The 17,957-nt window shown below is 50.2% G+C and overlaps 1 protein-coding gene across 2 annotated transcripts in view; it reads right to left on the bottom strand.

The window, feature by feature from the left end:
* The window catches only part of Ntn1 (netrin 1), a 180,579-nt gene that overhangs the window by 42,019 nt on the left and 120,603 nt on the right, over positions 1-17,957 (bottom strand). For both annotated transcript variants that reach the window (XM_051180346.1, XM_051180345.1), the window contains exons 4-5: positions 4,179-4,328; positions 782-835 (exon numbers count right to left, since the gene is read on the bottom strand). In XM_051180346.1, coding sequence (XP_051036303.1) covers positions 782-835; positions 4,179-4,328 — 204 coding nt within the window. The remainder of the gene's footprint in view (positions 1-781; positions 836-4,178; positions 4,329-17,957) is intronic.

Here is a 17,957-nt window from a genome sequence, read left to right as displayed (position 1 = left end):
ATCTTATCAAGAAGTCACCCCCATCCTAAGGCGAGGAGCATCTATCTGTATATAGGAATAAACTACCCAAGTCCAGTTGTCTGATCTCTCCCAAGTTGATGGTACAGCCATGTTATATATGTGCTTTCTCAGTAACAGCAGAAGAGCATCTGGCTGTGGAACGGGAACTCGTCTAATTGTGAGGCAGCCAGGGACACACATGGTGTCTCGTGGCATCTGCATCAAGTCTGTAATTGAACACAGCTATGGTTGCTATGGTGAGCATGTCACTGCCACTGCTGGCAGCTGTGGCAGGGACCTACCTTTGCATGGAGGGAAGGCTGCATCCCCAGGTAACAGGTGGATGTGAATATAGGATTTCTTCCCATCCTGGGTCTCAGAGCTCCTGAATTCTGACCATGAACCTATGCCCTATGCCCGGGTTCTTCCTCTCAATCTCTGCCTGGGCCCCTGCAACCCCACAGAAGGCGAGGAGTCCTTGGCCCAAGTATTTCTAAGGTTCTGGCAACTTCTTAGCATCCAAGGGCCAGAAGGAAGAGTTCCAGGGTCCTTGGCCCGTGGGTCTGGTAAAACATCCTCTAACTCTATTCTTAGAGGACAGTTATGACAAGTGTCCAGCAGTTCCTATTTCATAGCAGCTGAAGGGATCGCTCACAAAAAACAGAGCCCAGGTGGCGGGGAGGGGAAGGGGCTCAGAAGGGCCTGGGCCTCTAGTCTCCACCCCATGTCCCCACTCATGTCCCACCACACAGGCAATATAACAGCTACAGGGATGTCTCACCTTCAGGTTCCTCCACACTGCTGGCTGCGGTGGTGGGCGGCGCCACAGGAATCTCTTCATGAAGTTCAGAAAAGGGAGTGAGGAAAAAAAGAGGTTTAAAAAAAAAAAAAACAATGGAATCATTGGCATTATTTTTGTTCTTGGAAAGTATAGGGTCATAGCACAGACCCCTCCCAACCTTCTAGCTTCCTTCCCCCATGCCCATTCTATAGCTCAGCTCAAATGAACAAATTGTTGGGGAGAGCAGGGGAGCTGGCAGCAGGGTCCCAGGGGTCAAGGGCACATCAGTGTGTTCCCCTGTCTTCACTGGGAAGGGAAATCATGTGTCCCATCTATTAAGGAGGGGCTGGTGGTCCACAGGGCTGATGCTGTACCCAGGACCTGACATGCAGGTCCATTTCAGTCCATCATGATGTGAGTACCTGGGCCTTGCTCATCTACCCTGTTAACTCACAGGTGGAAGGAAGGATCTAGAAGCAGTGATGGTGTGTGAGGGGTGCGGGGCGGGGGGAGCTGCCCTTGAGGATGCCTCTCACAAGGGCAGATGCATCTGCAGCCTGGCTCTAATTCTGCCAGGCTTCCCTTCACATTGGCTAAGGCCTTCTATTAGTTGGCAGATGGGATGTGACTGCAGGAGGCAGTGCTCATAAAGGCATGCCTTTGTTTTGAGTGTTCTCTTCTGCCTGGAGTAACAGCACAGCCCTTATACTACCCAGACCCACCCCTATGCTCCCACAGGGGAAGAAGTTCAGCCAGTCAACTTCATTGATTCAGCCATCAGCTGTCAAAAGTCTGACCTCCCTCTTTCCAGACAAGACCACACCATGGACCAAAAGTCCCTCTAGGAACTGTCCTAGGAACTGTTCTTAACCTGTGGGTCTCAACCCTTTTGAGGAATGAACAACCCTTTCACAGTGTTTGCAAACTAGATATCCTGCGTATCAGATATTTACATTACAATTTGTAACAGTGGCAAAATCACAGTCATGAAGTAGCAATGAAATAACTTTATGGGTTAGGTCACCACAACATGAGGAACTGCATTAAAGGGTTGTAGCATCAGAAAGATGGAGAACCACTGGGCTAGACGGAGCACACAACCACAGGTCAGCGACCTCCGATCAGATCGTCTGTAGCCCCTTCTGACTCCATGGTAAGGCTTTCCTCTGATCTTGCATTCTACACACCTCAGACCTGAGGCTTGACCTAAGATCTGTCTGTGTCTCCTAGAGGAACCATGCTTTGTGCCTTTCAGAGGTAAAGACACAGCCCACAGCAAGGGGCAGATTTACTCTCAGTGACTTTATTCACATATCTTTTGGGTGTCTGATCACAACAGCTCATTAGGAAACTGGACGTAAGCCAAGCCCTTTCTTAGTCCTGCAAAGCTAGGTTGGTCCCAGCAAAAACTCTCTGGAAACAACTTCCAAATGGTCTAGTCTAATAAATGGTCTACAATGGGGGATTCACACCAATGGCCACAGGGCACCTTGGCCACCCAAACTCAGTGTCTAAGTGGGGACATAACACAAGGCCTGTGGTTCCCTGAGCTTGAGCCCTCCCCTTTCAAAAGCAAGCCAGAAAGTACAGAGCATGGGGGGAGGGAGCAGATGCTGGTTCCAAACGGTCATTTAATGATGCTCTTTTCTGGGGGATTTGAAGTAATAGTTCTTGCCATTCTGAGTGACTTGACAGCTCCTCTTTAAAAAAGGCAGCTATGCAGTGGCAGAACACATTCCCACACATTTCCATAAGCCCAGATATACTTGGCTTTCTAAAAATGTTCGTCTCATCACTTTGGGATGTGCAGAGAGAAGGGTTTCTGTGGACCATGACAGCGGTGGTTGGATGTCATCATGGGAAGGATTTCTTTCCATCCCTTCCTTTGAATGCTGGGGGTGAACCCAAGGCCTGGGCATATGAGGCATGTTCCCTTCCACTGAGTGACAGCCAGCCTAAGCACCCTTTCCATCCTGTACCCCGGGAGGACACCTGGATCCAGTGCTCCAGGCTACCACTGGGTCATCTGCTATCTGTGGACCTGCAGGGACACCCTGGCAAAAATTCTTGACTCACAGACTGGTCATAATTGCCATTGGAACCAACAGAGCTGACTTGTTCTGGAAGCAAAGGCCACATGAAGTGGGACAGCTTAGAACACATAAGTGACACGTGGACTGTCGAAGGCTCCTACCTGCTTGTGGCAGGGATGACAACTGTAACTTCTGTGAGGAACACTCTAGGACTTGGTGGTGGCTCCTGGCATAAAGAGGCTCCAGGCCCCAGCCCCAATCCCCATCACTAACCAGTCCCAGGAGCCTGCTGGGGAACTAGGACTCCGAGAAGCTCAGCAGTCAGACTAACTGACATCTGAAAGGGGCTGAGCAGTAGTATTTCAGGCTCTGTGGGTTATATCTGCTGCAGCTATGCTGTTCCACGAAAGCTTGTCCTTGTCATTTCCTTTTTCTCTTTTTTATAAACAGGGTCTCACTATGTAGCCCACGCTAACCTCAAACCTGCACTCTGCCCCCCAAGCACTGGGATTACAAGCTCATACCACCGTGCCCGGTGACTTTGCATGGCTTTTATTGTGTCTTGAAATAGTATCATTCCTTTGATTTTTGTTTGAATCATTAAAAAGGTTCGAGGCACTGTGCCATTCAAAAGCAGGCGGCTGCCAGCTCCCTGGGCGGAGCTCGCCAAGCCCACTCTCTAGAGTCCACTTGGTTCCCTGGGCTCTGGCGTATTTGCTGAGATTCTCCTGCTCCTCTGCGCCAGCCATCCCTTCTTGGCTTGGTCAGCCCTAGCCCAGGAATCACCAGGATGAGGCTGGGCCTCTCCAGGTTAAGCTTCACTTGCCAGCCAGAGCTCATTCTGCTGGTGGTCACAGCAGCATGACCTACCAGATGTGAAATACAGAGACTCTTGAGAGCCAAGGCCAGGATGACCCACCCTGTCCATGGAACCGCCTCTCTGGGACCCCCCACTCCAGCTCTCTAGTAATCCTTCACAGGGCCATGAACAAGAGTCTGAGTAACTTTTCTCAAAGGCCCAAGGCTTTTTTGGTCTGCTCTCTTCTGAATCTGCAGCTGCGGCAGGCCCCTATCCAGCACAGGGTCTAGGGTCAAAGTGCAGTATAGGAATGGGATTCATGCTGGCCCCCGCCCCCTGAGCTGGTGACTCAGTGTTTGTCTGTACTAGGTGCTATGGATAAGCTGGCTCTAAGGTACATAGCCACTTCTGAAGGAACCCTCAGGCCTGGAGTCTCTCACAGGATCTCACTGAGCAGGGGTGATTGAAAACATACCCACTGATGATAGCTAAACCCACTGATATCAGCAACCAGCTCCCACAGGGTCCCCCGACCCAAGCAGAAGGGAGGAGGGGGTACACATACTGATGCAGGGGGCGATGGGGGAGCGACTCTGCTGGTAGCCTTTGGCACAGCGGTTGCAGGTGATGCCTGTCACACCGTCCTTGCAGGGACACTGGCCAGTGGTTTGATTGCAGGTCTTGCCAGCGGCACCCACAGGGTGGCAATCACAAGCTGTGAAGAACACAAAACAGAAAGGTTAGAGATTGCCCACCACCTACCAAGAAATGGGAAACCAAAGTCAGAATTGGCCTGTTTCAAAGGGTTGCTTGAGGAACAGAAGAGAGGGGAGCCGGGAGCACCCTCAAAGCCCAGGAGGAAGACCAATACTCAAATATGATGTCAAGAGATAGAGGTGGGGGGCACTGGAGTGTAGAGGGGCTGGCTTCTCCCAGATTTCTCTGTGGATCCCCTGGGTGGAGTAGGGTCTGGAGCTGATGAAGTTCAGGGATGCTGATCAGAGGGAGGCACAAGAAGGAGGCACCTAGGATGCTACCCCCACTTGCTCAGCAGCCAGATGCCCAGAACCCAGACTTCTGGGTCACAGTAACACTTTACCATAAAACCCCAACTAAATGGGTAACTAGCAAACTGGCGAACCGCCTAGGGCCTCCCAGGAACGGAACAGTCAAGCTGAAAGTGAAGCAAGGCCAGTGATTTTCAGGTCAGAGGCCACTGCATGGACCTTATGACCCGCCCCCCTCCCCACCTTCCCGGTTTTGAAGCGTGAGCACTGGGTGGCCCCACAGCCAACTGCATCCGGAAGTTCCCTCACCGTGTTCCTGCAGTGATGCAGCCAGAACTTTGGGGGAGATCTCTGCCACCATCATGAGACTCTTAAGTAGCATCCCCCCACCCCTGCCCCAAAGGTACGGGCCACCAAGGCTTCTTGCTGAGTTCTGCCCAGCTGTGCCTGAGCAGTGGCCTCACTGTGAAGGGATGTGTTGTGTCTGTTCCTGCTGCAGGAAGCCCAGGAGGGCATTGTGAGCCAGTTATGCATTCTGCAGCCCTTTCAACTCACGTCTGTCCACAGCACTCAGAAAGGAGGATCGTGTGAGCACACATTTGTGCCAGTGGCATCAGGACATGCAAGAACTTCTGAAAGCACTATGAGAAAGGGCCTGGGCCTGACAGGATGGAGGACAGAAGGTCTGGAGGGCCGGCGGCTTGCTGGTTCCTGTGACACAGGATCCCCGAGAAGCACTGGCAGTGTTCCCATCTTGCCCCTTTCTTAGATTTGACCCTGAAATACCCCTCATAGCTCTCCCACATTTGAAGCATTTGTTACATGGCTTGTAGAGCGATTTTGAAGGCTGTGGATGCTGAAAGTAGGTCACGAGAGGCGGGCCTTTGGTGGCTATATCTGCCCCTGGTTCCAGCTTTCTCCTCTTCTGGCTCATTCCACATAAAGAAGCTGCCCCAAGCTCAAGCACACCATGCACAGAGCAGGCACCTTTGCCATCCTGGGTGGAATTTCTCTGAGATTGTGAGCCAAACTTAACCTGTCTTCCCTCACACTGCTATTGTTACCTCCAGAATGAAAGTAACGAACACGCCATTGTAGATGGGAAAATGTCTCAGGTGAGACTGTCCTCATCAGGGTAACCTAAATTCAAGCCTGTACCCCCTTTTAAACGTTAGTAATAGGAAAAGATCCAGTGTTGATGGCCCGTGGGAAGGGTGACAGTGAAGAGCTGGTTTGACCGTTGCTTGCACTGGGAACGGGCACACAGTTGGCCCATGTGAGAGTAGAGGGCCACAGTACAGGATCTCGCAGTCATGAGCCACAGATGTGGGATTGGGTATAGACATGTGGGGACACCAGGTTCTTGTGCCAGCTGACCTCTCTGGGCCTGCTCTGCAAGCTCATTGGCAATCCTTAAATTCATACATTTGACGCCAATGGAATACAACTGTGTACCAGTAATTCCTGGATCCTTAAGAGGTCACAAAAGGTTACTTGGTCACTGAAGATTCCAAGCCACATCACACCTAGGGACCAACACTAGCCCAGAGTATCTTCAGCTTGGCAGGAGCTGGCCCAGGGCAAGCTCTGGGTGGAGGAACACTGAAGAGCATGCATTAAGTCCTGCAGAGCTGATGACCTCAGCTGCCTTGGCTGGCCCACTGCTGAGAAGGGTGGGGTCCAGAATTCTGCTGCAACAAAGGAGGACCATTTGTAACTTGTATTCTGTATGGTTTGCTCATCCTAACGGTTCACCCTTAGATGAGATGTAGGCGAATGCTTGCTGCTGGGCTTCCAATTCTTTCTCCCACACCAAGTCAATATCTATGCACGGAAGTCACTAAAGGGTCACAACCACTGTGACCATCACTAGGCTGCACCATGCCACCAACAGAGCATTGCTAATAGAGGTTTACCCATCAAGACTCCTACAGACACATCAGCAGCCTACATTTCCTTATATGACATCTTGGTCTCTACGACCCTGTGAAAACAGCATGACTGTTGGGGGACAAGGAAGAGGCTGGTGAGGAGTCACAATAGAAGTGAGACACGGAAAGGATCTGCAGCAATGAGGAGAAAGAATACCAGACCCCCACCCCCAGGACACCCTCTGTTTCTTCCATGGGGAAATAAGCTCTGGCCGGCTGCGTCAACCACTGTGAGGCAGGCTTGCTGTTACTTGCAGCCAAATGCAAGCCGGATGGAGCCCCACCTAGCACTCATTCCCAATTTCCAGGCAAATGGCCCCAGAGCAAGGACTTTCCCCACAGACACGGAAAGTGGGATGACTAAATTATACCCTCTGAGCAAAGAAGGGTGGGTTTTAGGTGTGATAAGAAAAGCCAACAAATGGCTTCTGGTAAGGTCCTCTATAGTGGTGTGATGGGTATTCTTGGCTGTCAACTTGACTACATTTTGGATTAAAATCCAGGTGACTGGGCATTATCTGTGAGGGATTCTTTTTTCTTAATTAAATCATTTAAAGTGGGAAGACCCACTTCTAATCCAGTTCTTTGTGGTGGGAAGATCTACCTTTAATCTGGGCCACACCTTCAGCTGGCAGCTTATGTAAAGGACACAGAGGAAGGAAGATAGCTCTCTCTTTGCCTGTTTGCCCTCGCTCTCACTGGTCAGTCCATTCCCTCACTGACATCAGAAACTACTTCTTCGGGATCTAGAGTATACTGAAGACCATCTGAGACATCCAGCCTTGTGACTGAACAACTATTGGGTTCTTGGATGTTCCCGGCAGACCATACAGCTATTGTTGGACTTGCTGGACCACAGCCTGATAGCTATTCTAATAAATCCTCTCTCTCTCTCTCTCTCTCTCTCTCTCTCTCTCTCTCTCTCTCTCTCTGTGTGTGTGTGTGTGTGTGTGTGTGTGTGTGTATGTGTGTGCGCACGCAACACACACTTTCAATCTATAAATTCTGTTCCTCTAGAAAACCTTGGATAATATAACTAGCAAAAACAGAATCCCAACAGACTTTGTCCAAGGGAATGAGCCAGGGAAGCCTCAGGACCTGGCCTTAGGATGAGAAAGTCACATGTTTCTGCTATAATCCTTCAGCCTGCAAACACACAGACAGACACATGGACACACACATGTGTGCATATACACACATACAGAGATTCACATACACAGCCACACAGTGACTAGCTCACAGCAGGATGGTCACGTGGGGGAATGAGGCAAGGGGAAGAAGGGGCCTTTTACTTTATAGGGGCTCCAATGCGGGGCTTTTACTCTGTAGAGGTTCCAATGAGGTGATGACCAGAGAGCTTCCCTAACTCTTCTGAGAACAGGGCCCAGGCTGGAACACCCTCTGTCACAGGAAGCCCTCCTGGTGACTTCCATTTCCCTGGAAGCCAGCCATGGTTTTTGGAGGGAAGTCAACCCCTTTCACACAGGTCGCCAGTCTGCATGGGGCAGGCAGCACCTGCTCATGGGAAATAGGCTACCAGAGGTTTTTCCATGAAGAGAGAATGTGAGGCCAGAAGGAAGTGCTGGACTCTGAGAACATGGCAGGATCAGGTTTCCCACGAATGTGTCTGGCTGCAAGGAACCCAGGCTGTGTTTGCACTGGGTCACCAGACAGGGACAGACTGCTCAAGAGAACCCAAGTGGTTCCAGACAGATGACAGAGGACCCAGGCCTGTCCTGGGTCACTGAAGTTTACCCCCCTTTCCCTGGATTGCAGGTGGCTTCTCTGTAAGGACAGAGGTCTACACTCACTCCACTAAATGTTTTGTCTCATGGATCCAGAGTGTAGACTTTAACACCCATGGCTGCTGTTCATCTCAGTGTCCTGGGCCGGGGGGGTGGGGGGGCCACGGACTTATATTGCATGCAGGGTCCTGTGCTAACTCTCTAGGACTGTGCCTGAAGCTTATCAATGGAGGGGACTTCTAGGAACTCTAGGAGGTGACTAGTGCTGACCACAGGCTTCCTACACCCAAGCATGACTCTTCCCTTCTACTAGGTGAGCATAAGCAGAGGTCAGTCCCAGCAGCTCACAGGGCCAGCTGGAAACCTTCTGGGGCTCCTATGGTAAATCTGGCTACTTTTCCTGAGCACCCTGGCTCCAGGGCCTGAGACCAAGTGGGACCTGCATGAGGCAGCACTCAAGAGCACAGGCTTGTAGGGAAGGTGTGGCTCAGCTCTGGTCCCTTTGTAACTGGGAGACAGAACAGGCACAGACTCAGTCCTCAATCCAGACACCATCTGGCTGTCCCCTAGGCCTCCAGGAGCCCTGAAGACTCGTTGATTGGGCCTCATGTTACAGGTCAACTCATATGCCAGGCCTCTAGGATGCATACCCTGAAGTCCTACTCCCAAGTGCATGAGACGAGTATGAATTCTTTAGAGATATTTGGGTAAAAATAGGTCATTGGAGTAGGTTCTAATCAGTGACTGGTATTCTTGCCTGAGATGGGGATGAGGTTACAAGGTGGCTGCAGAGGAAGGACATGTGAACACACAGGATGAAGGTGACCATCTGTAAGCCCAGGAGGAAGGCCTGCAGCAGAACCCTCCCTCCTGGCCCTCAAAAGCAATCTGCCCAGCTGGTACCTTGACCCGGAATTTCCAATCTCCAACGTTGGGAGGATTAACTATCTATCGTCTCAGTCAGCAGGTGCACAACACTTTTTTTAATGGCACCCCAAACTAGCACACCTGTACTACACCCTAGACAAGCTACCTCTTTCCTAGGGGTCTCCCAGGCCAGTCTCCAGACTTTAGGGGAGATTGTCCTGCCTTACATCACCCCATGGGGGTTCTCGAAGCCTGGCTTCCCTGGGAAGTCACTAGCCACATTTGCTGAAGGAAAGAACCCTTCTCTATGGTGGTAGGTCACATGCCTGGAAGATCTGGCTGGGCACCTGCTAGGGCCTCTGTGGTCCTTAGAGTCCCTCCCAGCTGCCATCTCCCACCAGCCTCAGGATGTTAGCAGCCATTTCTAAAAGGATGGCTAGCAAAGGCCTGAGCGGGGAATGGAGTTGGGGGTCAGTGCTCATCAGAGACCAGCTGGAGTCAGGAAGTCAAATCTTCAAGCTAAAGATTCTACTTTGGCCTGTCCCAGAAGGAACCCCACCCTACACACACACGCACAAACACACTCATGCATGTGCGTGGTGGTGGTGGCAGCGGCAGCTGCGGTATCCTCTGCTCTTGTTCTTGTCCTAGAAATAGAAAGTGCTGGGAAGCAAAGTGCTAGTAGCACCTCTCACCAATCTGAGGAGAGGGGGGGGGTCTTCCATCGCTGAAGCCTCCCAGAGCATAATGGAATATGCTAGGCAGGGAAGCCACCTTACTTGAAATATCAGGACCCTGTCCCATCTGAGAACATGAGGATCTTTCAAGGGCTTCCAAGGCCAGCAAGGCTCATTCACAAGGGCTGCCTGCCTCTGCCCCTGCACCTGCCCCTGTTCCTCCTAGGTAAGGGGGTGTGCTGATTGGGTTTTTGTCAGCCTTAGTACAAACCAGGGTCATCTGGGAAGAGGGGTCCTTAATTGAGAAAACGCCTCCATCAGTTAGCCTGTACGTAAACCTTGGGACATTTTCATTATTGATGTGGGAGGGTCCAGTCCAATGTGAGTGGTGCCACCCCTGGACAGGTGGTCCTGGATCGTATAAAAAAGCAAGCTGAGCAAGCCACAGAGAGCAAGCTAGTAGACAGCACTTCTCCACAGTCTCTACTTTAGTCCCTACCCCTAGGTTCCTGCCCTGCTTGAGTTTCTGCCTGACTCTCTTTCATGAGGGCTGCAAACTGTAAAATGAAATAAACTCTTCCCCAAGTTGCTTTTGTTCATAGTGTTTATCACAGCAATAGAAATGTGCTTGGAGCAAGACTGGACTGTATACCTTGAGGGCTTTCATAAAGACCACAGACAGGGAGGGTTCTGTGGAGATATGAGCCACCTGACCTCTAGCTGCTTCAAGGTCAGGGAGGAGAATGGTCCATGGAAACAGACAGGGCCAGTGTCTTCTGATAAAACAAGGGCCAAAAGGCTTCCTCTGTCCCCATACCTCTTGTTTATGTGTCAGCCTGATGGACATCCTGCCCCCTACTGCTTAGAGGTTGCATAAGGGGAAAGGCAGATGTCAGCCACAAAGGGACATCCAAACACTCAGTCCAAATTCCCCAAAGGAGGTTGTGAGGCAACCAAGAGGAGAAACACAAGAGATAGCCAAGTCTGCCCGGGCATCTGCAATGGATGGAGCCTAAAGCAGAAGCAAGACAGGAGACAAGCAGAACAAGGGGGCAGGTGCTCAGAGGGCCGGGGGGGGGGGGGCGGCTAAGTGTTGAAAGCAGGTTATGGTAGCTCTTAATGACTTCAGAGCTGTGAAGGAGACAGGATCAAAAAGACCCTGGAACAGTGTTGTAAGTTCTTAGTCAATTTTCTGTTGTGTTACAAAAGCACCCTGGCTGCTTTAAAGCGGTCCACAGGGCGTGAAAGCACACACATTTTAATCCCAGAACTGAGGAAGCTATAACAGGAACATCAGGAGTTCGAGGCCAACTTTATTTCAAAAAGCACAGTAAGAATGAAGAGAAAAGAAAAAGTTTATTTCACATTGTTTTAAAGACTGGAAGCCTAAGATTGGGTAGCCCCATCTATTTGGCTTTTGGTAAGGGAACACTTGTTTAGCCCACCGCATGGTGGAGAGGAAAAAAAGCAGAACCGCTTCATGTATAAATGCATGCGTGCCCAGACAAGGAGCCAGAGAAACAAAAGGCCAGGTTTACCCTGGGTTTCCCTGTCTGTTAGTACTGAACTGAACCCAGGGCTGAGCTGTGTACCCTCAGCCTAAGGGCCATACTCACTCTCAACTATCACAGGAAGAAGAGTCAGATGAGACCCTCATTAATCCTCTGCAAGGATGATGCCCCTGCAGACATTATCATCTTTTACTAGGCCCCACCTCTTTTTTAAAAGAATTATTTTTGTATATGTGCATGTACCCACATGAGTTCACGGTGCATTAAATGCAGATAGGTGCCTGCAGAAATCCAAGGGTATCAGATCCTCTGAAACTGGAGTCACAGGCAGTTGTGAACTGCCAGCTGTAGGTGCTGGAAACTCTGGAAGAGCAGCAAGTACTTTTAACCACTGGGCCAGCTCTCCAGTCCTAGAGCCCCTATTAGAAGTTCCACACCTCTAAGCCAAGTGATGGTGGCTGATGGCACAACAGCCTTTAGTCCCAGCACTCAAATCAAGCAGATCTCTGAACTCAAGCCCAGCCTGGTGTGGAGTGAGATCCAGGCCAGGACTACACAGAGAAACCTTGTCTTGAAAAAACGAAACAAGAAAGTTTCATATCTCCTAACCTTGCTACAATGGGGATCAAGCTGAACCTCTGGGGGACACACCCAAACTACCTCTGTTGACACACCCAAGCTATAGCTCTAGGGAAGGGAATCTTGTCCATCGGTGCTATAATTTGCACAGAGTAAAATCCACCCCTCTTGGTTGTACAGGTCTACAGATTCTTATCACAGATGCAGGTTCTTTCAATCACGACCCCAGTCAGGGTTCAGAAGTGTCTAGCTCTCTAGGGAATTCCTTCCTCTGTAGCCAGCCTCCATTCCTTCTCATTTCACCTTCTGCAAAATGCCTTATCCTGGAATTATACAGTATTTACAATGTCTACACGTGCAAATGGAATTGCCAGGTAGGTCATCTGTTGAGCCCAACCTTCCACAGTTAAGCATGCATTTGAGGTTTGTCTGTGGCAGCGGATGAATCAGTTCATCTTTCACTAATGCTGAGCAGTATTCTTCAGTGGGCATGTGTTTGTGCAGACACTGACATACCCTTAGATTGTCTCTAGTTTGGGGCAATGACAAATAAGACTGCTATAGATTTTTTTGTTTTGTTTTGTTTTCTTTACTTGCGTTTTCATTTCTCTTGGAGAAATACCTGTGAGCAGGCTCCCAGTTTTATGGCAGATCCGGGACTCACTTTTCAGGTACGTGCTGGGCTATTTTCCAGAGTAACTATGCCATGTGGAATTCCCACCAACAGTGTGTAATGGCTCCAGTAGGTCCGTGTCCTTGCCAAGCATTTGGAAATGTTAAGTGGCTAATATTTTTTTTTTCAATGAGTGGGATCTCATTGTGGCTTTAATTTGCATTTCCCCAACGTCAGCTAATGTTTCATGTGTTTATGTGCCATCTGTCCATCCTTGAGGAAGTGTCTGTTCAAATATTTTGCCCATTTTTAATTGGATCATTTGCCTTCTTGTTATTGAGCTTGGAGGGTTCTTTCCACCACGGATTCATACCCTTGGTGGGGTATGGAACATATGAGTGCTGTCCCTCCACTGTGGCTTGTCATACCCCTAGTAACTTTTGTTTTTGGTCTTGCTCTGGCCTCCCATACTTTGGGGATAGGACCTGCCTCCCCTCCAGATGCCAGCAAGATGGCCCTGCCCTACACTGTCTCCCTTCCCTTCGGACCAAGGACCCACCAAGCCCTCTGCCACTTCCTGACTTTGTGCTTTCTCCTTGCATCCTAGGTCTCCTCTCCAATGCCCAATCTTCAAGGGCTTCCCCTCGGTGATGTTGTCTTTCAGCTGTCTATGCCTTCCATATAACTCACCTCATTCCATAATTAGCTTCTTTTTACTTTTCCATTGTCGTCAACCTCCCACCAGCAGGAAGTTCCACAGAGCAGTCAGGCACTCAACCAACACTTGCAAACTCAAAGAACAAATGATCTCACTACCAGACAGTGAGTACAGTAACTCAGAGCCCAATCTGCTGCCTTCTCTGGGGAAAGGCCATTTCTTCTGTCCTGTGCATCAGGAAGAAAGAATGAGGCAGGCAGGCAATGGGAATGCCAATCCCCTCACATCCTGGGTCACGAAGGCTCAAAGGCCACACTCTCCGGGCCCATGGGGCATGGGGAGCCGATTGTGGATATCCATGGGTAATCCCCAGTCTTCACTTCAGCTGTCAGTGTCAACTCCCTCCAAGCCAGGCCTCCCCCCCCCCAGCAGTTGCTAACAAGGCACGGAAGAATAAATGTTTTCAGTTGTGCGGCCTTGCCTTTCCTCTGACACTTGGATCAAGGTGCTGACAGCAGGAAGCACAGGGGGAGGGGAGCTGGCCCATAATTCTAAACTGGATTACGTGACCCGCTGTGATCTAGTGAACTGCAGTCTCCCTGCACCTGTTCTACAGTTGAGGAGGAAAACCCCTGTGTCCTTAGTGTGGTCCCAGAGTGCCACTGCTGCTGCAAAGTGTGCACCATGCACTTGGACTGAGAGTGGTGGATGGAAGGACCTGACCCAGTACAGGTCCAGCAGGGTGGTGAGAATCAGCCCAAGCTTCGATGGACGTCATACTGGAGTGTGGTCAGGCAGGCAGCCCTCACATGCAGCCTAGTCTTGAGTGGCGCTTTCAGACCCATGTTTGGCTGTGCACAGCTGTACCCACCTTTGCACAGAGCCCCCACAAGCAGCTGCCGGGCACATCTCCACCACTGGACTCATTCATCATTTCTGCTCCCAAAGCATGCAAATCCTTTATGGACAGTGTAGAGCAGTACCGGGCAAATCCCTAGCTCACTGTCCAGTCCTGTGGGAATCGGTCACAGAATCTAACAGGGGCTGAGCCCTTTGAGTGAGGCCAGTCACCAAGTGCTACATTCCGCACTAAGAGCTCAGCAAGCCTAAATGGATAGGACATGCCCGTCAAATTACCGCTTAAAGAATTATATTTATACCCATTAGTTAGGCAGCTTTGGCCAGAGATCTCTTTTTTGCAGTTGGTAGTGAGAACTGCAGAGGCTCATATCTGGTCTAAGTGCTGAGAATTAGAACTGTTAAATCTTCAACCACGAATGGGATTTCTCTACCACCCTTCCCACGACTCAGGCATCACCATCAAAGATGGGGCAGAAAGCATCTAAGAGCTGGAGAAAGGAGTACAGTGAGATAGATATTGCCCCAAGTCAGATGTCCCCAACACTCTGACTGCCAGACCCAGAAGCACCATGAACTTGAGGAACTCAAAGATCAGGGGCCTTTTCTATTCAAGCACTGAGGACCCCTGCAATGACCATGTGGAGTCGAGGAATGAGAATAGGCCAGAGGGATAAGGACAGTCACACCCAGGAAGGTAGAGCTAGCGAAGATTCCCAGGGAGCTTGCTCCAATGCTGTTTCCCCACAGTGTTACCATACAAGGTAAGGATGTGTCACAGGATCAAGGACACTTGTCATCTGTAAAGACTTCTGAACTTATTTCTTGGCTCTTCCGAATCACAAACACACTGCTATAAAGAATAACGCTGCTGAATCAGGGAGAGGAAATTTTGTTTTTTGTTTTTGTTTATGTTTTTCCGAGACAGGGTTTCTCTGTATTGTTTTGGAGGCTGTCCTGGAACTTGATCTGTAGACCAGGCTTGCCTCACACTTAGAGATCCACCTGTCTCTGCCTCCTGAGTGCTGGGTTCAAAGGCGTGTGCCACTACTGCCTGCAAGAGGGAAGATTTTTGACTCCTGAAGAATGTCAGGTAGACTGTGGAATGTCAGAAGGGACTGTGTGACTAGAAACCTGAAGATAATTCCATGTGTACATGGCTGAGATTTAAGGTGCTGTGAGATGAGCCCAGTGCCCTGTAGACTGTATGCAGGAGCCATACCTGTAGCTGGAGCTTTGACTCTCACCCCCAACTCCCCCCCAACCCCCTACCCCAGAGAGCATGGCAAAACTATGACAACAGGGTCACACTAAGGTAAGCTCTTGGAGTCTTCTCTCCTGGTTGCAGGATCTGAGCTACCTCTTCCTCTCCTTGCAAACAGGAGGCCACTCCATGGACAGGGATCCTTTGTGCTCAAGGCTGGAGCTGCAATGGACAACCACTGGCTACCTTCTTGCCTCAGGTAAAAATTCTTCTCCCTAGACCTCCTGAACATGGAACCAGGATGTATCCCTGGTGCACGAAAGAACTTTGGAAGCACATTCCCCCAAGGAGGGATACTCCCTTAACCTAGAGACTGGAGAGAGGGCCTAGTCCTTGCTCCAAATTACTTGACAGATTTTGATGATCCCTCCTGGAAGCCCTCACCCTCCCTGGGGAGTGGATGGAGAATGGGACAGGCGGTTGGGGGCGGGGCATGGGAGGATGGGAGGGAGAGGAAACTGGGATCGATATGTAAAATATTTCTTAACTTAAATTTTAAAAAAGATTCTTCTCCCTGAACCACCCAAATTAGGGCAGAAAATGAACCTGTCACAAGGGTTACCCAAAAAGTGGGAGAGTATACACCTGAGGCTTTAATGGGTTGAGTTGAACGGGTCAGAGAGGGGGTGTGGGAGGGACTTAAGCGTTCTGAGACTCAACTCTCTGATGAGTAAATCTAAGCACAAACACACACACACACACACACACACACACACACACACACACGATGCACCTGCCTCACCCAGAAAGATTTCAAATGAAAAGAATTTTAAGTGCCCACCTCCAAATTTTCACCGAAAGTGTCTTTAAAGCATTTCAATCCATCAATTAGTAATCTCTCCCTTCAAAGGAATTAACTGAAGGGCCTAGGCCAACCCGGGAAACTTTCCTGAATCCATACCAGGAGCAACCTGCCATCTTTATTTCTTATATCCCAACCACCACCCCAGCAGTTCTCAGCCTTGGGCAGCTTTTCCAAGGCCAGGCTTCTCATCCGGATACATTGATTAAACCAGAATCTCTGGGGGTGGGACCCAAGCAGCATTTTTTAATTCTCACACACAACCAAGAATGACAAGTTGGAAAAGATATGCTTATGATGCCAGGAAGGGAAAGTAGAAAATTCAAAAGAAAAACTGGGGATGGGATGGGAGCATGACAGAGACAGTTCCCCAAGAAACCCCAGGGGGGTGGCCTGGGGTGCTCACTTCTTCCCTTCCCCCAACCCTTGGCAGAGCCGCAGGAAGAAATAAAGGGTGATGGGAGCATCAAGAATGCATTGCAGAGCCGCTGTCTCATGCTTCTGCCCTGCTAATGACTGTGTCTTAAGGCTCGCCACCTTCTTAGCAACCTTCTTTCAGCCACATTCAGTGCTGAGGGGAAGGGGGCAGGGCAGTGAGCGGGAAGAACAGGCTGCTGCTCAGCGAGATGGAACGAGGGCCCCTTTGTGATGGGGAAGGAAGCTAGATGTGGTGGTTAATTTCTTAATTCTCGTCACAATTCGGTTCACGGGAGCCCCCTGGAATGTCTTTATCCATCACAGATGGTTTGGGAAAATGATAAATTAATATTGTTATCAATGGAGGCATGGCCGAGATGGTTAAATGGCAACGTCTTCTTTGCAGGCTATAAAAAGAAAAGTGCCTCTGCGGTCCATAAAGGAGTCAAATGGTAAACAAAAACTCCTATCTTTTGACAGATTCCAGGACGAGTATCACTCACAAACCATTTTGCAGAGAAAGGGGAGAAATTCATCTCATCTGACTTTGTATAGGACAACAGCCCACACCATAATGAGGCTGGCCCAGCGCTGTGAAATCGTGCTGAATAGCTGAGAGGGCAGCGGCCTGTTCCCCGGGCATGTTTATTACAGCCCTTTGTATGCACCAACCCTGCCAGTCCCCGTTTGCTCCTAAGGGAGGGGAGGGGAGAAAGACCCCAACAAATTTGTTGCTATGAAACTTCCCAAATGGGTTAGACTGCAGAGTAATGTTTGGAATCAAATGCCCTTGCTCCAAGCTGTTCTTGTCTGGGTCCACCCCTGCTCGGCACTGAACAAGGTCTTGAGCCAGCCAATCACCAGCAGTGTATGGGTGGCCTCGGCCCCCTGCCCGGGCCCCTCCCAGGGCCTGAGAAGTCAGGGGGTAAAGAGGGCCCCACGGCCATTCCCTGAGCCAACTTGGGAGTTGAGGGCCAGTTGTCCCGACTCCTCTGTGAAATTAGGGTAAAGCAAAGTAGGAGGCCTTCCTGGGAGGACCTAGGATGGGGCTCCTCAGGGGCACTCTCAGAGGCCAGGGCAAGGGACAGAATGTTACCCACAAGATCTGGACTCCCTGGAGAACAAGCTGTTGAAACAGCACAAAACTGGGGGGCAACAAGCTTGCGTGCAAGGGACCACTGCTTAAATCACGTGGCCCTAGAGGACAGGCAGAAGGGTCCCATGTAGTGGCAGAGAGGTGGGTTTTTCACCAAGAGACTTGGAGGCACACATTTCCCCGCCTAGAATCCAGGCTGCTCCTAGAGCTGCTCCCTGCCACGATCACCAGGTTGATTTGGGGCAAAAAGTATCCATAAAGATATTCAAAGTTCCCACACCCCTAAGGAGGAGAAACTGAGGAAGGGAAGAGCTGGAGG

This window comes from Phodopus roborovskii, unplaced genomic scaffold (assembly GCF_943737965.1).
Source record: "Phodopus roborovskii unplaced genomic scaffold, PHOROB, whole genome shotgun sequence".
In the NCBI taxonomy this organism is placed as follows: Eukaryota; Metazoa; Chordata; class Mammalia; order Rodentia; family Cricetidae; genus Phodopus; species Phodopus roborovskii.
The sequence above is the reverse complement of the archived record's forward strand: the minus strand, read 5'-3'. Positions and strand labels throughout refer to the sequence as shown.